The sequence below is a fragment of the Epinephelus lanceolatus genome, chromosome 11, assembly GCF_041903045.1.
Source record: "Epinephelus lanceolatus isolate andai-2023 chromosome 11, ASM4190304v1, whole genome shotgun sequence".
Classification (NCBI taxonomy): domain Eukaryota; kingdom Metazoa; phylum Chordata; class Actinopteri; order Perciformes; family Serranidae; genus Epinephelus; species Epinephelus lanceolatus.
The window spans coordinates 32,094,148-32,118,414 of NC_135744.1; the positions used below are offsets into that span (position 1 = coordinate 32,094,148).

Below are 24,267 nucleotides of genomic sequence, written 5' to 3' on the forward strand. Positions count from 1 at the left end.
AGAAGAGGGCAACCTCCCTGCCGTTCATGATGTAACTTCCTGTATTCAGACTGGTCCATGCACTCTCTATCAACCTTGAATGTGAGCATGTGCAGGAGGTGTATAAATAGCAGCAGCAGGAGGTCTGGCGCCTCTTTAATGTTATGAAAACTATACACGGGGCATGACACAGCAAACCTCTCCCCAAACACAAAGTCCAGGAAACAGCCCTCCAGTTCTCTGTCTCCCTTTCTCTGTACACACTTTTAGGCATGAGATCTCCAAATGCAGCTCTGTGGTTGCCATGGCAGCGCTGCAGAGAGACATTAACATTCGGAGCACAGTCTCCAAGACAACTGTGGGAACATTCTAGAATGGGACGTTTGCTAGGAGACAAGTTACACGTGTACCGTTACACTGACCACCACATGTGAGTAATGCAGTAGTTTGTGGTTGAAAGGTTCCACCCTGTGTTGTGCAATAACAATAAATTAATCTTGATTTTTTTTTTCTGTCATTCAATATAATTTCCTGTTCAGTTATCAACTCACATTAGAGACTGTTCATTATTTATGAGGGGGAGTGGGTGGTGCAACGAGGGGGAGGCATGTCAGCTGATTTCCTAAGCACTGGGGAGGGACTTATGTTTTTTATTTTAGTTTAGGGGAGGGGCATACAAATTCAAATGGTTGTTTTGAGTATAGTTTTTTGTAAGCCGACACAGAAGTTGGCACCACTGTGGTTCCCTACAGGATTTCCCACTGGATTTTAGATTATTGTGGCAAACAAACGTTACTAATACTTACGTTTTGTTAGGGAAGATAGTCTCCTCAGATTAACACCACTTTTATCATTTTTGAAGCCTAAATGCAATCACCATAAGTGAAAACCTAACGTTAGGCTATCAGTGAACAACACCATTGTCACATGATTTAATGTTGACACCACAGCTGTAAAGGTGTGGTCAGCATGATGCCGTTCCATAGTCTCATTTAGCCACTTTTTCGCAACCATTGTATTTGAGACACATAAAAACTTAAAAATTCACGAGTGACGTATTCTTTTGTGTATCTATTTTACCACTGATTTTTGAAAGAACAAGCCTTCAGGGTTGTTGTGTTTAACTTGACATAATTACACCATTTATTATAGCCAGAAGCTGTAAAAACAGAAATTATTGTTGTATATTCAAATTTCCGACAGTCCTTGGACACATCAAGTGCGCCAAACGCTCCTGTCAGAGAAAAAAAGACCAAATCTGAGCTTAAAAGAGACAGACTGAGCAAAGTAGTCCAGACTTCCCTCTCCACAGCAACGCTTCCCAGCTCCTCCTGGGGGACCCCAAGGTGTTCCCAGGCCAGACGAGGTATCCCGGAGCCTCCTACCAGTGGGACATGCTGGAACATGGGAGGCACCTCCCTTTATTTTAAGTCTCATTTAAAATATGGCCAAAAATAAACCATTAGCACAAACTAACCAGCATGTAGGACAGAGTGAAAAACTGAGGCTTTTTTCAACTTTTAAAGGGTAAGTTTTAAAAATCTAATAATTTATGGTGGAGGGAAGATCATGCATTTTTTTCTTGCATTCACTCAGGGAGGCTCAAGGAAAAATATTTGTAGCTTTGGGGAGCAGTCACACACCAGTACCCTCCCCCCTCTGATGAGTAAAGAACAGTCCCTCACCAATTAATTTGTTTCATTTATTCACCGTATCATTTCAACTTTCATCTTATGCCACCACATTTGATCACAGGAATACTAATGGCCCATGTTAATACTAAAACAATAATAATTAGCCTACAGCTTTATTTGGCCTTGTGTTTGTGCATTCACCATGCTGTGGCATATTGCAAATAAACCTGTATAGTATAAAAGATGCAGATTGCAGATGATGGACAGTCAGACTGTGACTCATCACAATCTTCCTGCACACCTCCTCAGAGTCCTCTGAACTCTGCACCCCCTCTCTCTTTTAATATTTCATTCGGTCAACTGTAGAAGCAGGAAATTTAGTGATGCATGTATTTTTGTACTCTGTGCGTAGGTGTTTTCCTTCCCTTTACTTCTTTGGCACCTTCAGCAGTGCACACAGATCTGGTTATATTTTAAGCCCAGTCAAGGTTTGGTTGTACTGCCACCCAGTGTAATGCCTGTCACAAATGTGTCCAAAGTGTCCAAATCCTAAAGATATTCAATCTATGAGGATAAAAAAGACACAATAGAGGCAAATTCTCACATCAGAGAAGCTGCAGACAGAGAATATCTGGTGTTTTTGCTTAAATAATAACTTGAATGACTGATTTATTGATTGCTGATTATATTTCTGTTCATTACTATTGTTTTGGCTCATGTATAATTTAAGTAATAATTTTAAGAAGTAGGGTATTGATACAAAAAAAATACATTATAACATCTTTGTAACAGACCTTATTTACAGCAGATATTTTGACTCTTGATATTCATTGTAGGAAAAGCACATGTAAATATTACAATTAAAGGAGCTGTGTGTGATATTTAGGGCATATCTATAATTCAGAGTCTGAGCCGGGATTGTCTGCACATGGCTCTCAACATGGAGGTGGCTAGCAGCTAATGGTGCTAACAGCACAAACAGTGCTAACAACTGCAACAGTGGTGACAGAGCTTATGTTAACTTGAGGAGGAAATGGAGGGTGGGAGTGATGCTTCCTCAATGACACTGTGGGTTGGGATGGTATTATCAGCTGTAACCACCGTATGAGCGCAGTGCAGATCGGTGGCGATTAGCTAGCCAGTGGGACACACACACACAGGGACTAACATGCACTAACATACAAGCACTACTGACTTCATTCTCTGCTCAGGATACCATTACTCCACTATATCTTTCCATAGTGGTTTGCTTCTATATTAATGGTCTGAATGTCGTATTGTGACAAGCTTACTGGGACACTTGAACAGAGCCATTGTTCATGTTATTGGTGCTTTTACTACAATGACAGTATCTGCTGTGATGAAGACCTACTAAAAACTTTTTTCAAACGTTGAAAAGAGACCACAAGACACCAGAGATACTGCTCTGCCATCATCAGGCACATTGCATGAATTTAATAAAGTGCAAATCATACAAAATGTCCCTAAACCTTCTGGAGTGACTGTCTGAACCTGGAATGCAGCTAGTGCAGTGAAAAAGCAGGTTGCCGCCACGTTAAGCAGCACGGTGTAGGTGTTGACAGACCCAGAGGCATGGCTACTAATTACAGGCAAAAGCCGTGATCAACAGTGTTAAAATCAAAAGGCATCCCTATGAAACAGTATCACTATTCAGTCTTCATTTCTTTACATTCTCACAGTACATGTCGTACCATCAATGTGAAGAATTCAGTTAATACGCTGTTGTGTATAGGTTTGATCACATTCTTGTGCAACTATCTCTAAATCTCTAACTTTACTTCCTGAAATCTACAGACAATCACAAGGTTACATCTCTCTCATCTTAAGCTTTTTCTAGCATAACTGCATCAGTTGATCTTGGCCGAGACCTGCTGGAAGACAACTTTCTCTTTTTCATCTTCATCACAGAGCGGTTTCTCCCTCTCCTGCTCCCATGTCCACCCTCCTGTGCACCCTGCTGTCCTCTATATCCTCCCACTCATCCTCCATCCCCTCCTCATCCTGCGTTCTGATTGGTTTGTTCAAGCGAAGGAGGCGGTATCTGAGCGGCACCAAGAAGAGGGCAGGGTCAGGCATGGGGTGTGGCCTCTGCGGTGATGTCACTCTCTCCTGCGGGACGCAAGCTCTGACCCTCTCCTCCCTCACGCTGACACGCCTCCTATGCCTTGCCTCTGGTTGGCTGGGAGAGGCTGGAGGAGGTGGAGACAGAAGCCAGTCTGAGCCCTCCCCTTCATAATCTTCATCCTCCTCACCTTCTTCATCATCATCATCCTCTTCTTCCTCCTTTCCTCTGGATGCCACCTCTCCCTCTGCACCAGCCTCTGTGCTCGGCCGTTGCTGGAACAGTTTTAAGCGTGCAGTGTGGAGCTCGTGGCAGAGGGTCGTGGTGGTGACATTTTGGCGTTGCAGCTCACGACTCAGCAGCGTGATCTTGTGGCTGCGGCGTTTCAGTTCCTCTAGGAAATGTCGTTCCTCGTCCCTCAGGCTCCTTCCTAGTGCTGATGCCCGTGCCCGGCCGGCCCGCAGCTCCCCACGTGCAGCGACCATCATGCACTGCTGGTCCTCTAGGAGACGCTCTACAGCCTCACAGCGTGCTGCCAGCTCTGCTTCCTCCTCTGAGAAACATAAACACATACAGTATGGACTGAAGTGTATACAAACACAGAAAATACAGACATAGTGTTGAGATTATTGTATCCATGAGGGTTTGTCATTCTGTCTTTCTATGCTCCATATCTGTGCTCTTGTACTTGCTTTCTTACTCAGTGCAACCTGCCGGGATAAATAAATCATACACAATTTTTGCTCTTACCAAGGACTGGCTGGACTAGATTTGCAACGTTGTAGGAAGCAGTGCTTTGTATTCCCTATCTCTCAACAGGATTTTGGAGCTGCATAGCTATTCAGTCATACTGGCAGGAGGTAACACAGATAGATTACAGAATTGACTGTTCTTCCTCTACAATTTATTTCAGAAATATTATCGCTAATTTATCAGTACAAGACAAAAATCTATTATTAGCAGCCAGCAAGAAAGCTGTAACATGAAAATGGTTACAGATCAAACCTCCAACAAAGTCTGACTGGTTAGATATTGTGATGTATGTTCAAAGTATGGAGTGAATCATTTTTTTGTTACTTCTACGGGCTTATACATTCTTAAAATGCTGAGAAAATGGAGTGTGTTTGTGAACTTGAGATGATTAATGATTCTTTACTGTATGAATCTGCACGTATTTCTACCGTAATGTTTGCATGAGTGCACAGGTGACTAGCCATTTGTTCTATTATGTTTTAGTTCTATCTTTGTTTTAAAAAGGTTAATGTCACTTTACTGTAATAATGTTGCCTTGTCACTGTCCCCCCTTCTCTCATGTAGTCCTTGTGAATCCCCAGTCCTCCTCTGCACAGCTCTCCTGCTTTCCTCTCCATAACTCCCACATATTGTATCACCTTCACTCCTTATCAGCTGTGACTTGCAATGTCTTACCTTCTGTGCTTCTGTCAGGAAACCTGGAGTCCAGCTCACAGCTCAGCTCTGCAGCCAGGAGGGGTAGAAGCACGGCGTGCAGACAGACAGAAAAAGTTAAGACAGGGTGACAGACAGACAGGGGGTCAAGTGATTTAGTGACAGTAGATAGATGAAGAGCAGCAGGTCACCGGTACACTGACCATGACAGCGCCTCTTCAGGTGTGTGATCTCCAGCTGCAGACCGGTCAGCATGGCCAGGTGCTCCTGCTTCAGGAAGGCGATGCCTCTCTCCACACTGGCCACCTGCTGCTCCAGCCTCCCAGCATCCATGGCTGCACCCCCACACAACCTGCACACACGCAGGTAGCTGGATGTGTTAGGATGGGGGATTTCTCAGTACAGATGTTAAGTGTCCCGATTTCAGCTCTGACATAGAGCTGGATATTATGTGTCAGTTCCACGGTACACAAATAACATCCCTTTAATTTATCAACCAGCTACTATGCGGCTAAGTATTATATGTTACTGTGATTTTCTGCAGCACATAAGATATGCATACAATCTCGTATTTGATCTTATTCGGTTTGATTTCTCGCCAACAAAAGCTTTCTGGTATCTGCACCATTGCTCACTACAGTGCTCAGTGTCTACCTGTAACTGTGCAATCATCACTCTGACCGTGGCCTACCGTGATACTGAAGCGGTATCCTGTTCAAAGCGTCTCTCATGGATCCTCGTATCGCCCTGCTATCTCTGTCCTTGATGCAGCACAGAGGGAGAAAACAAAAGACCCGTGCAAAACAAAAACAAAAAAAACCTTCCGCGTGCAAAACGGCACTTTGTGAGTGTTCCCAGGTGAGCTGCTTCACAGCTGCAGCAGGCCGACGTTTTTCTTACAGTGTGAATGAATCCTGCTGCAGTCTGAGCCGAAATAACCTCCTCATAACCTTCTGGTTGTACGTGCAGTGCGGTGCGGTGCCGCTGCTGTACTCACAACAAAGCAGCCCGGTATGAGGGGTGATCAGTGCCACAGAGCAGGAGGAGGAGGAGCTCCATGGAGGTGATGCTGCCAGCCAACAAGAAAGGATTCATTGAAGAAAAAAAAAAGCTAAGATGACTGCAAGTTCAAGTGTCATCCCACTTTTGGGCTACAATGTGTATTAAGATTGTATTTTTTGTCTTTTGGAAAAGCTTATTATATGAGTCCATGCTCTTGTGTGTAGGATTTAGTGGCATCTAATACTGAGGTTGCAGAACTGAAACCTCTCCCATGCCAAACGACCCTATAGAGCCAGTGTTTGGTTTGTCTGTTCTGGGCTACCATAGAAACACGAAGGGCTGCGATAACATGGCCAATGCACTGATGGGTGTAAAAAATATAGAGGTAAGCAGTCCAATAAGAGATCACGATTTGGTGGTGGATGGGTCACAAAACAGTAGACTTTCCCCTGACACCTTCTCTAGGAGACTGGTGTTGGGAACTATGTGAACTTTAAGTGGACTTTAAGTCTTTTTAAGGAGCGTCTTCACTACTTTTCTTTTCCCAAATCTAACCACAGCAACTTTAAGTGTGTGACTTTACATGAAGTACATAATGTCTTTCGTAAGGCGCTAATTTCTAGGATATCATACAAACCACTATGTGTGCATTTTTGTAGGATGCCTTATGGCTGTTGAGAAACAACAACACACTGTCCCACTTGATATATAGATAAAAACGTCTCATTCTGTGGTAACGAAAAGACAATTCTTATTTTCAGGTGACTTTACACTAATAAAAACTTAGTTATGGATATGATATACTATTTCTACCAATAGAGTGTCCCAGGAATGAGTCCCTAAACCTGGAAATGAGTCAACATTTTACCACTCCCAGCTCCCTCTTCTTGAAGTCAATGTTTTTTTTGAATGGGTTTATAGTTAGATGCCTGACATAAGGTCTGTGATTAACAAAAGCTTAATAGAGATTTGTTCTACAATAAATAACAAAATATGTCTGTGTCTTTAAAAAGGCAGTTGCTTACAAGTGGCTAAATGAGACTACAGAACGTCATAACACCAGATGTGGCTTACAGCCTCGCTGATGTGGCGATGTTAGTCATTTGACCATGGTGTAGTTTGTTTATAGCCTATATAACGTTATAACGTTAGCTTTTTACTTCTGCTGATTGCATTTACACTCCAAAAATCATTCAGGTGGTGTTTATCTGTGAATCTGTTGGTCTAATCTGTGAAGATTATCTTGCTCAACAAAACGTGTATCATAAACCTTTGTTTGCCACAGAGCTCATTTTCTGCAATAATCCAAAATCCAATGGAAAAATCCCATTTGTTTTTTGACAAGGGAACCAGGGTAACACTAACTTCTGTGCCAGCCTACAGAAAAACATCATCCCTGGAGCACTCTATAGATGCTCTGAATCCTACACTGCAGCTTAATGTAATGTTAGTGAGAAATATGTTTAAAAAAATCGGTATCGGCTAAATGTACTTTAAGTATTAAAAGTAAAAGTATTCACTGTGCAGTGTTAAAATAAGGCTATATTACTGAAGCATTAACAGCATTGTGATTTCATAGCTGGTCGAGGTGATGCCAGTTTTAGTTATTTATTATCCTGTTTGGTAGTTAAATAAGTCATGATGATCTCGATTTTATAAAGTGAATACATGTTTTGTATGTAAAACCATAATTTGAAAAGTGCTAGCTGTCAAATAAATGTTGTAGAACAAAAAGTACAACATTTCCTCTGAAATGCAGTGGAGTAAAACAGGTTTGTATAAAGTTGCATAAAATGGAAACACTAAAGTAAAGGGCACAGTCAGAAATTTAAAACGATGGTACAGATATTCACATTTTGTTTAGGACTACGATTATTTGCAGGATATTTTATCAATTAATCGTATTGTCCATAGATTTTCAGAAATTCGTGCAAAATGTCTGGTAATGTCTTCAAATGTCTTGTTTTATTGATCAACAGTCCAAAGTCCAAAGATACTCAGTTTACAACCATGTATGATGAAGAGAAGCATCAAAACTTTACATGTGAGAAGCTGTAAGAAGCAGATGTTTGGCATTTTTGCTTAAGAATTCTAAAGCCATTATTTATTAAAATAGTTATCCATTGTTATCCACTAACTGATTAATTGATTAATCATTGTAGGTCTAATTCTGTCATATCTTTTTAAAAAATCACAATTAGAATCATACAGTCTATCATAATAAACATTTTTAATTTGATAAAATGCTGCAGAAAAAAATCATAACTATACACATAAACCATTAATTCCATAATATTGAATATAAGTTGGTAGATCATGAAGAAGAGGAAGAACTCTGCAAGCTCAGGTTGATTTTATTTGCTTTGTGACATAGGCTACTGGTTATATGACGTCATCCCTACACTTGCGCAATGTAATTTGGCCATCAGTGTCAATAATGCATAAACAAATTCTAATACAGCAGGTAGAATCAAAAGTTTTGTTTGTTTTTTCATTGTTGATATCTCTTTTTTGCAAAATGGTTGACGAGGCTCATCCTTTCCTGGCTACACTCCTTTTTACCACTCATGCTTGGGAGGGGAACACGCTCATTGCGCAGAGATGTCTCGTAGTAAGGACAGACTTTTAGATGAGCAGATATAGGAGGGACATCTGCCATATGCCATGAATCCACTGAGGAGAAGAGGTGACTGAACTCCCAGACCTGGAGAGAAACACGAGGAGAGTCAGGAGGAGGGAAAAGGAAAACGTGGATCACAGTTGGTATGAATAGTGATGATTTAGTATGTCTCACAGGCGTGGCCTTCCATTGGGCTCGTCCATGCGAGCTGGTCTTCTTCTCCCAGCGGAGAGTGACCATCCCTCTCTCCTGCAGCTGAGTGGAGCACACCTGCCTCATAAGATGGGACACCAGAGCCAGCTGGGACAGGGACAAACTGTCCAGGAAACTGGCCATGTGGCACAGCACGTTGTAGGGCAGCGAGCTCAGAGGGTCCTCCTCACCTCTTGCCTGACTTCCTCTCTTCCTCTGAGAGGTGGAGGAGCCCACTGAGCGCCTGGATGACTGGGAGGTGTCTCCTAATGAGGCTTCAAGGGTTGGACGCAAGTTGAAACACTTCAGCTGCTTACTGTAAGAAAGATACATCATACACTTAAGCAAACTCAAGCCTGAGTGCAGTTTAAGTTTCTAAACTTTATCTGCTTGTGCCCTACTCTTGTGTTACTTTACTGTGTTGTGAGATGTGAGCAGGTCAAAATCTTAATAGTTGATTATTTTGGCCACTTGGGGGCAGCACAACAAGCTTTGTTCACAACACTGACATATTATCACTTCAAATTGATAAGGTGAACTTGTTAGCAAGCAGTTGCTTATTTAAACATCCAGCAGTTACAGACTCACACTATCATTATTCAGAGTCGCGTTTGCAGTCACCTGTGATGCCAGTCCAATATTCTCTCTCTCTATTAGCTCTATTTTTGGTCTCCTCCACCTCCTAAGGAAAATATCTGGTTCTTTAGCTGCTAACTGTTCCACTATGTTTACCAGCAAGTTTCTAACTGTGTCTACCTGCTGTTTTGTGCTTGGCAGGTTGAAAACCACATACAACAGTTTGTATGGTATCGAACAAATTAGCACCCCACGAATTATGTCATCACGTTACATATGTAGGTTAGGTTTAGGAAAGTAAAGTTATGTATGTCGGTTTAGGAAATTAAAGCTACCTAAGTTAGGTTTAGGCAAGAAAAAGATTACAAAGGTTACATTTAGGAAAGTAAAGTTACTTAGGTTAGGTTTAGAAATGTAAAGTTGAGTTAAGTAGTTTAGGTTTAGGAAAGGAAACATGGCTGGACAATTTATGTACTTAATGTAAAGTTACACATAGGTAGGGCTGCACAGTATATGCGGTAGACGGTAGAAATGATATAAATTTGGCCCACGGTAGAGATTTGCGCTCTACCGTCCTATCGTCGATGACGTCATCGCACCTGCCTCAGTGTGAAAATGGCTGCGAGCACAGAGACAGCGGAGCAAGAGGAGCTGGTTCACGTCCGTGCAACGTGTGTTGCTGGAGAACTTGTGAGTGAGTGAGTTAATGTCTTATGAACAGCCCTGGACTTCTCAGACTCTTTTAGCGACTTACCACTCAGAGGGAACTCATTCAGTGTCTCCTCTGGCAGCAGCACAGCGTCTCTCCCTCTCCTCTCTCGCCGTGCGCACACGGGAGTTGGTTTTCGGCAAGAGAGTTTGTCATAAACCTTTGGTAATGTAAACCTATGTGACGCTAGGGGCTCCACAAAAAACTCCATATGTGAATGTGTGATAGTTGTGGTATCATAGCAGCCTGTCACAGGTTACAGCGTGATGATTAGAGGAGAAATGGCAGAGCATAAAGGTCCAGGTGGAAAAAACACAACTCAGTCATTTAGGATTTTGCTAAAAGAAGGAAATTACCATTTGATATAGATCCCAGGGGACATTTTGCACCATAGAGTACTGGGTTTTAATTTTGAGTTTTGAGATCTGCATTCTGCACAATAAATGCTCTAAAAAATACATTATATCTTTGCTTTTGTTGTTGTTGTTGTTTTTTTTTTATCAATTTAGCTTTGCTAAGGGACTACAAAACCCATTCAGAAACACTTCTATTATAACTTTTACACTTAAATTTATACCGCGATATATACCGTTACCATGAAGGGATTCGATTTATACCGTGATATAAATTTTAGGTCATACCGCCCAGCTCTACACATAGGTCAAGTTTAGGCAAGTAAAGTTACCTTGGTTAGGTTTAAGAAAATAAACATTGCGACAGCGTATCTTAACATAAATCAAAGTTCACTTTGTTTCAGAAGGGTCTCCTGGGGGAAAGTCCTATATTTGTTTAACCCATCCACCACCCCAACCTGCTTTCTTATGCTGACTTTTGCTCTTTATAGGCGACTACTACCTTCTTTACTCCCGTCAGCACAGTTGTCACATGACTGCAGCCTTCACAATTACATGTGTTGTATTCAAACTACTCATTTACTAAACAATGAGCTGAAACTCACTATAAAGCTCCGTAAAGCTGAGGGGAACTGCAGATTCAGGTGATACTTCTCTCTATGTTAATCACTACGGGCAACTCCTTTCACGTCATCACATTGTTTTCACATTATTATTTGACACAGTATTGTTATGAAAATATAAATTAAGGCCCTTTTAACATTTTAAAAGACAAATGATGGACCCAAATATTAGATATGAATGTGAAATGTGCTCACTTGTAGGAGACGGTGGCTTTATGCGTGGAGGGCTGAAACCTCGTCTGGCTGTAGGTGCATCCGAGGTATGATAGAGGGCACCTCTCCTCAAACCATCCACTCAGGTTTGTCTGGATGTCAGTGTGGACGTTCCTGGAAAAGAGATAACAATTGATACGCTTACTAAACACACCAAGCATGTCCATCTGCTCCCATTATACATGAACAGCATTTCTCCTACTAGCTGACTTTTCTAATTGGTTTCATCCTTTTGGTAATCGACAGCTGTTAAATTCTGAGTGACAGTTGTTACTTAAAGGTTAGTCCTTAGAAAATGACACGTGACAGGAGTATAGAGGTCAGCAGGGGTCAAACACACCCATGTTAGTTGTTTTCACAGACACCTGAAATGTGTGGCGAACTCTCTGCGGAGGAAGGAGTGACAGCAGAGGAAGGTGAAGGCGCTGTTGCCTCTGTGATGTCTGCCGCTCACTCTCTCCGACTCCAGCAGAAGACGCAGCTTCAGCGGCTTGTCCACGGCCAGCTCTGCCAGAGTTGTCTTCGCTTTAAATGGAGTTGTGCGAAATGTGTAAGTCTGTGTTCCCGCGTCGTTATAGATCCCATCGGCAGCCTTTGACTCACTGACCTGCATGGAAACCATTCAATCAAAACACCTGATTCATTCCAGTTAAAGGATCATATCACTGTTTTTGCATGAGGCCATTGTGTCCCACTCATTTTCATCTCAAAGGTTGTACCAAAATGTAGGTTATTGATAAATTCACCATTTGTGTTGCTGATTTCTTTACTGCACAATATGAAAATACAGTGACTTGAAACTGGTTTTAGTCAAAAAATGCACCACTTTCTTAAAATTCTAATCTTTTTAGAGAACAAATGTTGTAGCTGGCACTAATATTGTTTTATTTAAAATTCCACTTTCATCTCCACATCTGGTCATGTGTACAGTTTATATGTTTTTATTTATACTGTTATAAATATCTGACTGACCTTGTGACCCCTGACCTCCCGCTCAGCATAGCCCAGCAGGGTGGCCTCTATTTCATCGCTGTACCAGGCCTCTTCGTTGACTTCGAGGTCAGATGTGTCCACACCGCGAGCCTCGCTGGGAGGCTTAGTTGAGTCGTACTGATGAATACGCCGTGAGCTGTAGTGATAGCTGTCAGGGATCTTAAAGGAACAAATAAATAATATATTGCATTACATCAGAATCCAAGAGAGTGCGATATTTAAGGCCTGGGTAGATTTGAAAAGCTCTAGTTCATCACTCCGGTTGATGAATTCTGAGGAATTATAAAGCTGATAAAAGACTTATGTTTTATAGTAAATAAATGTACTTTGTTATCACCTTGAAAGAGCGCAGAGTCTGGACCGGGATAGGCTCCAGGCTGCCGTAGACAAAATCGTCCTCCCTTGGCGTACAGGCCTTGATTTGTCCAAAGGTGAGCAGCATGCGCCCATGGTGCACCACATACATGTTGTACTCCTGCGGGGTGAGCTCCTGCCCCAGACGCTCCAGCACCCCCTCCTGCCACGGGGCATGACCTGTCTTACTTGTGTCTACAGCTACATCATCTTTTTTCTCTGTGTCTTTGTCCTTCACCTTCTCAGTAGGCTTTGGGGTTTCTTTGGGCTTGTTCAGGTTTTCCTGAGCGACAGCACAGCCGCCTCTCTCCATGCTGAACATCATCTCAAACAGGTTGTATTTCTCTATGTTAATGCCTGAGCTATGCACTGCACTTGGTACAGTCTCTTCAACAGCATTATTCTCGCACACGCTGTTATCTGCAGGGACAGATATGCGGAGATCAACAGGAAAATGTAAAGGCAAGAGATGAGAAAGAAAATAGCAACAACACATATTATTTTGTGTCAGCGATTTACCTTCATTGACATCATTGTCTTCAACACTACTGTCAGATCCTCCTACTGCTGTGTCCTCTTTCTTCTCTTCCTTTATTTCCTCCTCTTCCTCCTCCTCCATCAGCTCTGGATAGATTGGTTTCACCTTCAGGCGTTCATAAAGTTCTGACTGATCCACCAGGGCCATAGCGAGATCCAGAGGTTCCCCTTGCCCCTCATTTTTCTTCAGCACATTCTCCTGCAGGGCCATGGCACTGTGTGGGTTTGTTTCATCAATGGGCCAGCGGAGCCAATCCATGGAGCAACACACCACGCTGGCTGGACACACCTGGAGGTGAGCTGCCTGCGAGGAGCGAGGCATTTGGAACGGGCACCCATACTCAGCGTTGAGGCAGCGCACTCTCACGTTAGGGCAGAGCAGCAGGTGATCCTCCTCTTTGCAATGGTGAAAGAGAGCTCCACAGAGCAGGCGGCAGGGGATGACCGTACAGCACACAGAGGGCTCCACCCGAGTCCTGCAGCGCCGGATGTAGCAGGAGTCACAGTGGACATGCTGTTGCACCTTGGAGGCTCGAGAACGGTAACTCTGATTGGATGAGAAAGACAAAGAGAGGAGCCAGCTGGGATGAAAGCTGAGGATGAAATACAGTATATTAAACACGGTGAAGCAAAGCTATGTACTCGCTATATTTTTATATTTGATTGAACCAGAAGTATATCTGGAGAATCTGTGACTCACCATGTGTACAGGACTCTGAATCAGAGGTTTTGTAATCCTGTAAGAAAGATACAGAAAATTTAGAGTCATACTCTGTAACATCAGCCCTGTCATTAGCAGTGTCATAGTCAATACCACCTAGTTTGTTGACACCAAGTCAAGACCAAGACCAGAACAATGTGAGTCCTACACTTACTATATAAAATATAAACCATGCAAACCATGTGCTCTCCTCAAATTAATCTGGAAGATTCACATTTCCATAAAAACACCCACAGAAAACAAAGATTCCTTATTTACATCTCTTATTATCATACTGTATGCATGTGTATGTGTGTATAAATGTACTACGAGGAAACAAATACAAACAAACACTAAGTAGCTGAAATAAACTTTATCAAACACTCAGTTTTTGCACGAGCAATTTAATGATATCCCTGCAGTCCTCTTTGTCCAAGCCCAAGACAAGACCAAGGAAAAATGCAGTCGAAACTGAGATGAGACAGAAGGGCCCAAAGTGTCTGGAGTTTTCCTGGCCACCATTAAAACTGTCACTCAAAGAAACATGTACTGATCCAAGAGACACAGACACAAAATAACTCAAAAGAGACACAAACAGACCCTAAAGAGACATAAAATGGTTCCAAAGAGACACAAAATAACCACATAGAGACACAAAATGACCCCAGAGAGACAAAAAAAAGAGCACTAAAAGATGCAAGGGGAGTGCCAAGAGACAAATATTTATTGAAACAAAAAAAAGGCAAAATAACCACAAAGTGACTGCAAAGAGACACAAAATGGTGACCAAAAAGTACCACAAAAAGTTGCAAAACAAAAAAAATAAGCTACCACAAAGTCTGTGTGTCTTGCTCCTGTGTAGTACAGGTGAGGTGGCGGGGCCTTTTGCATATCTGTGCCCAGGGCCATATTATCTCATAACCCACCTATGGTCTTGAGACTAATCTCAAGTACTAAAACACTGTTTAGTAGTGAACCACTTGATCATCCACCTTTTTGGCTTGTGACCCCTGTAAACAAAGCAATGTCTACTTGTAATCCATCATCACCAGTCACACATGTCATGTTATAATGACCTGGTCAACCACAGAGTGATTCTGTCCTCCCTGTTTTACTGGAATGATTTTTAGAGGCCTGGCGTGGTAAAAGTATCCAATTAATGTAAAGCGTTTTAGACAGTATTAATGCTGTCTGTTGTTGTTGTTGATGTTGATGATGATGTTGTTTTCCTAACTGGTTATATCATCACTCCTCAGATTTACACTGTGTCAGCCTTCAGGGTGGAACCGGTGACACTCTGCCGGCCACAAAACAAATCAACAGCACAAAAAAAAAGTTTATAGGAAACATTTTTCACAGCTTTAGTTAATCATGCACTGAGCTTGGCTCCAAAGCAATCTAAAAAAATGAAAATGTAAGTATTCCACAACCTCCTGCTCTTACTAAATGAAGACCTGATATTCAAAATAGACTGTAAACTACTCATGTGTCCTGTGTTAATGTAGCAGTAAACCAGACAAGCATGTAACTTGTCTTTGTAGTTTCACTGTAGCTAATGCTTGCATTTTAGATCAACAAAAACAGACATTATCAGAGTAGTTCAACATATTAATAAAGGGACAAATCTTATCTAGTCAAAGGTCTTACCAAGGTGCCACCGCAGACGTTGCTTTCAGTCCCTGTGCTCTTTGAACTGGGAGGTTAAAATTAGACAAGCAACAGCAGGTTCAGCAGGAAATAACTCCCCCCTCAGTCTCTGCATTGGGTTCAAGCCACAGCCAAAAAACTTTATTAAATGCTCCCTGTCATCATTCTGAAGCTGAATCAATGTTCCTGTGTACAATAGAGAAACAATCTGTTGCATTGTCTGCAGTGACAATGCCTAAATCAAATCTCCACTAGAGGACACTGTTTGGACATTAAATAAGACTCAGCCTCATTTTGCTCTCTGCAGGTAGAAATCAACTGAATGCTGCACCACAATGTGAATCAGAGGGAAGACGGTGAGAAAGATCTCCTGATGTTAAGTCTCTGAGAAGGCTGGTAACTCAAACCATGTTCCTGACCACCTGCGTAACATTTCTCAGTCAGTGCTCAGCTCTATTTATAACACAAACACATATAACACAGACACAGACACACACACTCACTGGGACACTTGGTCTTTAAAGCACGAGACGGAGTGCAAGGAGTGTGTCTCTCTCCTTTCTGTTCTCTTACAGCGGTAGGCTAAAGTCTGTACCTCGCTGTTCCCATTGACTCGAATGCTGCAGCACCCCGTTGGTGTCCTGCCATTGTGTGTTTACATGCAAGACTTTGAGATTCATATCGTCTTTACTTGCAGGTCTGACCTACAGCTTCAGATACAAAACTGGTGCCAGAGGATCTGAAGCATGGTATGGTTTTATTTCTCAACTCTAAGATCTACCATTCAGTTTCCACTTTTATTTCCCCTTGAGTAGCTTTAAGGTTGTTAAAATGATCTTATATCCCACTGTCTGACATTAGATGCAGTATATATTGTTTTGGCTCTTCTTTGAAGCTAAATGATGTTTACAGAAAAAGAAATATTCAAACCCAGAAGTCCTTGTTTATTTGTGGATGAACCATTTCCTCAAATTGCAATATTGTACATGTCTTTTGCATTATTTTATGTGCAAATTCCACCTGACATTGTTGGCACAGACAGCATAAGTTTGACCTCCACCTCACTTGTGGGGGTCAATAGAGGTTAAAGCCTAATTATGTTTTTTAAATGAAAAAATGCTGATTTAGTTCTCTTGAGTCTGACAATCTGTAATTTTATTTTCCTTTCTTCCTCCCTAAACCCACTCAGAGTCAACGGTCTCGAACCTCCAGGGTGCGAGGGCATGTCCACTGTGATTCCTGCTACAGCCGGCGCTGCAGAGCTCGGGTGGAGGTCTCTGTGTGCTGTGCAGTCATCCCCTGCCGCCTGCTCTGTGGAGCTGTCTTCCACCTCTGCAAAGAGGAGGATCACCTGCTTCTCTGCCCTAATGTGAGGGTGCCCTGCCTCAACGCTGAGTATGGCTGTCCGCTCCACCTGCCTCGCTCCTCGCAGGCAGCTCACCTCCAGGTGTGTCCAGCCAGTGTGGTGTGTTGCTCCATGGAGTGGAACCGCTGGCCGGTCAACGATGCCCATTCTTATCCCACCACAGAGCTGTATGAAAACCTGCTCAAGGAAAGAGAGCAGGGAGGATGGCTGGACTTCACCGTGGCCCTGAAAGACCAGGATGTCCTGTTTCACTCCATGAAGATGAAGAAACTGTTCCCAGAGCTGATCCAGAGTGTGGAGGAGGAGGAGAAGGAGGAAGAGAGGAGGGAGGAGGAGAAGAGGAAGGAGAAGCAGAGGCAGAGGAAGGAGGCAGCAGAAAGGGCAGCTAAGGAGGCCAGTGGTCAAACCTGGAAGTCCTTTGTCATGTTTGACGTGCAGCAGGGCCCTGAGGAAAAAGAAGAGAGTGAGAGTGATGATGACATTGAATATCAGCAGGAGCTGACCCAGGAGGAGAGAGAGGCTCTTGCCAGGGAAACAGGAGTGCAGGCTAATCTGTTAGAAAACTACAACGCTTGGGAGCGCATGTTCACTATGGAGATGGGTGGCTGCAGGGAAGCCGGAGAGGGAGCTGTAGCAGGCAGAGGCCGGGGACAGTCAAAAGGAAATGGTAAAGACCTGGACACTCTGACAGAGGAAGATGCAGCAGATGCCTGTGTGGGTGCCACAGCATCAAACACCTGCAAACAGGGGAACAGTGCATGCGTTGCTGCCTCCACATCTTCCTCCTCGTGTCTTGCTGAAACTCTGAAGAAGAAGAAATTTGAGTACGGATCTGTGGAGCCAATGAAGATTATCACTGTGCGTACTTTTAAAGCCCCAACCAGCTTCGCTGCCAGGCAGGGCCGCATCCGCAACCCTGGTTTCTACAAGAGGGAGAGTAAAGCTGTGGATACAAGTGACCTGGGGCTGGCGCTGCAGGAGATGCCAGTGTGGGAGGAGGTTCAGGTGAGAGACCGTAATTAGTCCTGCTTGTAATGGTGTCAAGCCATCTCTCCTTTCTGGTGACCTGGAGGCAGCATGAACAAGCTGTGAACACTGACATAAAATACTTTATAAAGTTAAAATTACAAACGTGTTAGAAAACCGTTGCCTATTTACACATCCAGCAGTTATAGAGCAGAGGTAGTGCTAATTAGGAGTTGAGTTTGTGTCCATCCAGTGATTGTAAGTCCAATATCCACTCTACTTTTAGCTCTGTTTTTGTCTCCACCAACTCCTGAGGGAAATAATGGTCTCTGCACTTCATATGCCCCACCCCCAAGATATTCTTCAACATGACTAATCTATTACTCAAAGAATTAATCAGATTGGTCAATAATTAAAGTAATCATCATTATATCATATTAAAGACATTAAATGACTTGCTCAGATGAGTTCAGTGTCCAGATACCCTGAATATTTATCACATGATGTGTTTGATTTGCTCCTCAGGCCTCTCTGCTGTGCTCCCTGGAGAAAGAGCAAAGAGGTCACCTGATCGCAGAGAGCGTATGCACAGATGGTCTGTTACAAGATGAGGGCACACAGACCTACAACTTCCTGTCTGCTCCTTTCCGGAGGAACACGTCGCTGGCCGACCTGACCACTGCGAAACCACTGGAGCTGCACCTTCAGCTGCAGGTGGAGGGCGTCACCAGCCGGCACCACAAGGCCAGCTCCGCCTTCACCTTCCTCTGTGGACACACCTTCCAGCGCAGAGAATTCGGCAAACATTATAAGTGGGTTTTAGTTTTGTTTTTAATTCAAATATCACTTGGAATCCATATTTAATCTTAAACGAATGCACACAATCACATTTTATTTTGTAATAATGAATGTGCTCTCACATACAGGAACATCCACAGTGACATCCAGATGAGTGTGAACGGATGGTTTGAGCAGAGATGCCCCCTGGCATACCTGGGATGCACCTACAGCCAGAGGAGGTTGCAGCCCTCCACACATGAAGCCACTGTCTCTTACAAGTGAGATCTTTAGTCCTACATGGTGCTGATGCTCCTTTATCATGCTTCTTTAATTAGATCTATTTTATCTCAATGCAACAGGAAAGAAAAATGTAACATCATGCAGGGCAGTAAAAAATTAATGTACCTTTAGAGACCATGGTTTCACCTTTGCTTTCAGTGAGGATCTGGGCTGCTTCAGCATGCGTCCCACCCTCCCTGTCTCCCTGGGTGATGCCTCCCAGGTGTCCCAGAGAAAGGGAGGAGGTCAGGGAGGAGGAGGGGAGGAGTCTCTGAGCTCGCTGCCCTATGAGGTGCTGTGCCACATAGCCAGTTTCCTGGACAGTCTGTCCCTTTCCCAGCTGGCTTTGGTGTCCAAGCTGATGAGGCAGGTGTGCTCCACTCTGCTGCAGGAGAGAGGGATGGTCACCCTGCACTGGGAGAGGCAGAAGAACTCACAGGGAAGAGCCCAGTGGAGGGTGACGCAGACGGTAAGCTAAGAGCCAGTGTTCCTGTCATGTGAATGCATGAGGTGTGACAGTGGATCTTGTGTGGTATATATACATCTGAGCTTTCACCAGAATCATCTTGGCAGTTTAAAGTTTGTCAGGTGTATTAAAAAGAAAGAGATTTCAGGATCCTGAGAGTTCAGGTTCTGAATTTATTACCAATATTTCACAAAAAAAAAGCAGTCTTAAAAAAAGACGAGAGAAAAGTTCTTTCTTCTTCTTTCTTGGAATCAGGACTGAATATTAAGGCATCTCTCCCTTGCCTGTTTCTCTGTGCCTTCAGGTATGGCAGTTCAGCACTTTGTTCTCATCTGTGGACACTTGGTGCTTCCAAAACACCCCGTCCATGTCCGAGCACCTAAAGGTGTGTCCCTGCTATGAGAGAGAGTCCAGGACAGAGAAGATTCGCCTGCCGCGAATCAGAACAGAAGTCCAAACCAAGACAAGCTGCAAAGGTCCCACTCTGGTTAGTTTGTTCCAGCAGAAGAGGATCATGATGTAGTGTGTGCTGCTTTAATCTGTTAATATAACAGGGAGTGAGTTACATTTTGCCCGCTCTATTTCTCTCTATCATGTCATATGTCGTTTTGAAATAAAGTAAAAATGCCAATAAAAATAAGAACAAAGAGTGAAACCTGGGTGATCTCATTACTTTATACAATTAAGAACAAATCAGGAGCATCTTTACATTTGAAATGCAGTCACTAATTGTCATTGTAGACACTGCCCAGCTGGCCTCCAATGTTGTTAGACGTTGGTATGTGGTTGAATTAGTATGTGACGTCAGATGACCAGAATTCAAGGACGTCATTTTGAGGTAGAATACTGATGACAGATGACGTTGATATTTTGTTGGCATTCAGTTTTGCTGTTAAGAAACCAAAATCCATCGTCGTCCAAACTTCTCATTCCAGCTTCATCTTGACATTGAATAATGGCATTCAGTTGTAAGGTATAAAGAACAAAACCCAACATTTGGAAAACATCATACTCTTAATGTCCACATCAACCAGATTTTTATTCCAACCAAATTTTATTCCAACCAAATTTTAACATCTGTCCAACATCTTTCTGAAGTCATATTGTTGTCCTGTACCAGCTGGGTGAATATAGTACATCTTTTGAAATCACAAAACATGAATAAATATTGTTTTTTGTAACGGTACCTCTTTTGAAAAGCAGGGTATTAATTTACAAGGTGGTCAGTGTTGCATAGAAAATGATTTTTCCAAAAAAGATGTGTAAATCATCTTGTAGGTAAACACAGCTTAGGCAGTATACTGACGCTAAAAAGTGCCCTGCGTGATTTGTTTTTATGTCAAACCACTCCAAAAGTCATTGGCTAACTTGTACTTGATCTTTGCTTTCTTCTCTGCAATAGCAAATATTAGGAGTTCTCAGCAAACACAGTGTCTTCAGGTCCTGTTAAACCACATCATGAGGCAGAAAACTGAATCAATGGAGTCATGTTTGACCAGGAGAAACTCAGCCCCGACTCCCCCTGGTGGTCCTTGTGTGTGTGTTGGAGAGGACCTCTGCTCTGAGTAGTCTATAAAACAGCACTACATTCATGATGGAGATGAGACTCAGGCCTACTGTCCCCATTATTAGGATGTAGCGAGGCATGCAGTCATCATGAGCTGCCAGTCAGCTGGTCATCCAAGCCAGCATGCAGACACGAAACACCAGTAACCTGCAGATGAGACAGAAAGTCAGTAAGAGACTGCGTAAAGACCTTTATGGGCAAACTGCTTTTAGATAAATGACATAATTAGTGGAATGAGGGATCTTAAGAGGCCCTGGTGGGCAGATTTTGTTATTGTTGGACAGAGACAGATTATCTGTCTGTCTCTCAGCTCCAGCTTCATATCTGACAGTGAACTGACAAATATGAGTGTGGCATGGATCTTCTCATCTGAGTCTCAGGAAGTAAGAGAGGATACACTTGTTTCTGAGAATGTAAAAACTATTCCTTTAATGTTAAAAATTCAAATAATTTCATAATTCATAAAATCGATCCTCTGCAATACTACTATCAGCATGTGACAGGCCATCCATCTGACCTAATTAGATTCTCATGTGGAAATGCACCAGCACAGATATTCACATATGAAGTAGTTTCAGTAGGAATGTTCACAACAGACAGTTTGAATATTGATTTACACAGGGGGCCTTTATGACACCTCCACAGGAGAATCACCTACGTTCCCAGGTTGAGCCAGCTGATCACTCTGTAGATCACAGAGGGACGAGGGTCTGTGCTCTCAGTCCCCGGCCTGTTCCTCTGTCCTGACAGAAGGAGGAGCTGTCTGATATGAAGGGAAACGGTGTTGATCTCGACCAGCAATGACATCACAGCGTAGCCCACATAGATACGGGGCGTCACAGCCAAACTGAAGCAGGAGAGCACCTGAGAGAAGAGTTCACACAGAAGAAGCAGACACATGCAGTGAAACTTTATTCACCGTCTCACTTAAACAAAATCACAAAATGAATGAGAAAAATAACAGTTTCTGAGGTCACTTTTAGTTTGTTCTGCAACGGAAAATATCAATAATTAATTAAAAAAAACCTACTGTGGTATCACTTTCTAAAGGTTTAGAATTGATCTGTTAATGTAAATAATTAATTCATCATTAAACATTGTGATAAGCATTTAAAAGGACAAGTTACAGGTTGTCAAGTTGCAACAAGTCAATTTAGCTGTATTATAATGTCCTCCAGTATTGCTTGTTTTATATTTTATCTCTTTAATTCATCAGGAAGTCTCTGCAGTTAAAAATGCTGATAAGTTGTTTTCAGTAGATTATGGTCCAGATGTTGTGTAAACCAGAATCTCTCCATTTGAGGTGTCGTCCTGATGAATTAAAGGTCTGGATTAGAAAAAGAAATAGAGATTTTTGCTATGGGAAAAACCCCAGCTGCAATGGAGTGACTGTAACTTAAACCAAATGGCAATGGTCCCTTCCCTGCTTCCTAACCCTTTATTTTTGATGCCCTTGCTCGGACCGCACCCATCTTCAAACTCAACCTTCATTTTGATCTCAACTTCACACTTTCACACTAGAGTTTGTACCTGCATCTTGCGCAACTGCAACACTATCACGTTGAAAAAACAGTCCACAACAAAAAACACTCAAACACTTTGGCCCAGCTGCAGAAAATGTTTACATTATTTGACTAAAAAAATATATGCATTTTAACATCAGTTTGGACCACTCTAGCTAGTAGCTACTTTATAGTAGGCTGTACATAATCCTATACAGTGAGGTGATAGTTTTTTCTATGGCAGGCTACTTTGTACTAGGTTTAGTACAACAATAATGATCTTTTGAGAGAGAGGAGGGAGAGAGATTTTCTATTTCACTGAGACATATTGAGGCAATGGTGTTCTTCTGTTTAAACTCATTTGATGTCATTTGTACTAAGTATGATTTACTGTTAACCATTTAACTAATGAAGATGAACTGAACAGCACATAAAAGTTGCCTTTCAATGTTATGTGCACCACCTAGTGGCCTGATAATACATTGGTCGTATTGAAGCAAAAACATATGGTGCCAGTTTACTTTTTACATCCAGTTAACTGTCTACATGTCGCAGTGTAACCCAGCTGAACAGTCAGGTGTACATAATTCAACTGTCAGATAAGGAAATTAAGTACATTTACTATAAGTACTATAATTATGTACAGTTTAGAGGTACTTGAATAATTTAATTTTTATGCTTTTTACTTCTACATTCTGGAGAGAAATATTGTACTGCACACTTCTTCCATGCTTTAAAAGTTCAATCAAGACAAAGTTACTACTCAAAATGTTTAAAAAGTTGAAACCACAACTATATTTATACATAATGCACACCAATGGGCTGACAGGCTCTGTGATGGCAGCTGTGGTTTCCCAGCTAAACCAAAACTACAATGAACAATTTAATAAAGTACAAACAAACAAAAAGTACACAGAGGAAAAACAGTGATACAAAGGCCATACTATAAAATATTAGACTTATAACTAAAGCCACCACCCTCTTCCATTCACCGACCCGCTTCTCCACACACACACACACACACACACACACACACACACACACACACACACTGTTTACATGACTGGTTCAAGGCCACATCCAAGAAGTCATGGATAAAATAACCTAGAGAAGAAAATACATGAGTTGTGTGTCAGCGTGCAGTACATGTTTGTTTGTTCATTCTGGAGTTGGATATGTTTGATTTTGTATTTTTGTTCTATGTTGTCCATCTGTAACTTATGTTGCTGCCTGTCATGGTCAGGAAGCTCTTAAAAAGGAGATCTCAAGAGGTTTTTCAGGTTAAATAAAGATTAAAATAATATTCACAGTTTTAAATCTTGCAGAAAGTAAGTTTTGGTGTGTGACATTTTTATCCCATCCACATTTTGCTTTTTTATTGTCAGTATGTAACCTTGATTGTTCAGCACTTACAACTTTTCATTGTTACATGACCTGGAAGTCATTGCTGTAAAAGCCTCATAAGTGCAAACTAAAAAATAAATAAATAAATGAATTATCTGCTGCTGTTGCAGAGGTGTGTGTTAGTGCGAGATTCGTCACCTGTAGACACAGCTACAAGGCTGTGGGAGAGCAAGTAGTGAGAGGAGATCAGGTCCTCCGCCATCTGAGGTTGAAGGTAGAAACTGCGTGGCCAGAGAGAGGAAGAGTAAAACATTAAAATAAATTCTGGCACCACACCTGATTATTGCATCTTTACGCACCATACAACAGCCCATG

The 24,267-nt window shown here is 42.3% G+C and overlaps 3 protein-coding genes and 1 long non-coding RNA gene across 4 annotated transcripts; 2 read left to right on the top strand and 2 right to left on the bottom strand.

Moving 5' to 3' along the window:
* Positions 1 to 7: 7 nt before the first annotated feature.
* LOC144464690 (uncharacterized) lies at positions 8 to 3,645 on the top strand. Its single transcript, XR_013492352.1, has 2 exons — positions 8 to 409; positions 3,543 to 3,645. It is a non-coding gene; the product is annotated as an uncharacterized LOC144464690 (long non-coding RNA).
* Positions 3,036 to 6,109, bottom strand: ccdc92bb (coiled-coil domain containing 92Bb). Its single transcript, XM_033639103.2, has 4 exons — positions 5,795 to 6,109; positions 5,307 to 5,455; positions 5,125 to 5,172; positions 3,036 to 4,249 (listed from the first exon to the last, which is right to left on the bottom strand). Exons 2-4 carry the CDS (start codon positions 5,434 to 5,436, stop codon positions 3,537 to 3,539), a joined length of 891 nt encoding a protein of 296 aa, XP_033494994.1. The 5' UTR covers positions 5,437 to 5,455; positions 5,795 to 6,109; the 3' UTR covers positions 3,036 to 3,536.
* Positions 6,110 to 8,051: 1,942 nt separating this feature from the next.
* On the bottom strand, positions 8,052 to 15,745 carry LOC117269614 (F-box only protein 40-like). Its single transcript, XM_033646779.2, has 9 exons — positions 15,623 to 15,745; positions 13,976 to 14,012; positions 13,258 to 13,822; positions 12,722 to 13,158; positions 12,364 to 12,543; positions 11,757 to 11,998; positions 11,374 to 11,505; positions 8,900 to 9,233; positions 8,052 to 8,809 (listed from the first exon to the last, which is right to left on the bottom strand). Exons 2-9 carry the CDS (start codon positions 13,976 to 13,978, stop codon positions 8,597 to 8,599), a joined length of 2,106 nt encoding a protein of 701 aa, XP_033502670.2. The 5' UTR covers positions 13,979 to 14,012; positions 15,623 to 15,745; the 3' UTR covers positions 8,052 to 8,596.
* A 352-nt stretch (positions 15,746 to 16,097) lies between these two features.
* Positions 16,098 to 20,134, top strand: LOC117261365 (F-box only protein 40-like). The gene is made up of 7 exons (XM_033633772.2): positions 16,098 to 16,199; positions 16,320 to 16,371; positions 16,812 to 17,993; positions 18,480 to 18,766; positions 18,881 to 19,012; positions 19,173 to 19,482; positions 19,784 to 20,134. The coding sequence occupies exons 2-7, from the start codon at positions 16,369 to 16,371 to the stop codon at positions 20,000 to 20,002; spliced, it is 2,133 nt and encodes a 710-aa protein (XP_033489663.2). The 5' UTR covers positions 16,098 to 16,199; positions 16,320 to 16,368; the 3' UTR covers positions 20,003 to 20,134.
* Positions 20,135 to 24,267: the final 4,133 nt, after the last annotated feature.

Bases quoted from the DNA above. Each gene is read 5' to 3' on its own strand.
- LOC117269614 (XM_033646779.2), bottom strand. The intron at 11,506-11,756 runs GTGTCTGTGAAA...TCTCTTTTCCAG, and splicing joins GAGTTCGCCACACATTTCAG to GAACGTCCACACTGACATCC. The intron at 9,234-11,373 runs GTGAGCACATTT...TCTTTCTTACAG, and splicing joins AAAGCCACCGTCTCCTACAA to TAAGCAGCTGAAGTGTTTCA.
- ccdc92bb (XM_033639103.2), bottom strand. From the start codon at position 5,436: ATGGATGCTGGGAGGCTGGAGCAGCAGGTGGCCAGTGTGGAGAGAGGC. The intron at 5,173-5,306 runs GTCAGTGTACCG...TCCTGGCTGCAG, and splicing joins CCTGAAGAGGCGCTGTCATG to AGCTGAGCTGTGAGCTGGAC. The intron at 4,250-5,124 runs GTAAGACATTGC...TATGTTTCTCAG, and splicing joins TCCTGACAGAAGCACAGAAG to AGGAGGAAGCAGAGCTGGCA.
- LOC117261365 (XM_033633772.2), top strand. The intron at 17,994-18,479 runs GTGAGAGACCGT...TTTGCTCCTCAG, and splicing joins CAGTGTGGGAGGAGGTTCAG to GCCTCTCTGCTGTGCTCCCT. The intron at 18,767-18,880 runs GTGGGTTTTAGT...TCTCACATACAG, and splicing joins GAATTCGGCAAACATTATAA to GAACATCCACAGTGACATCC.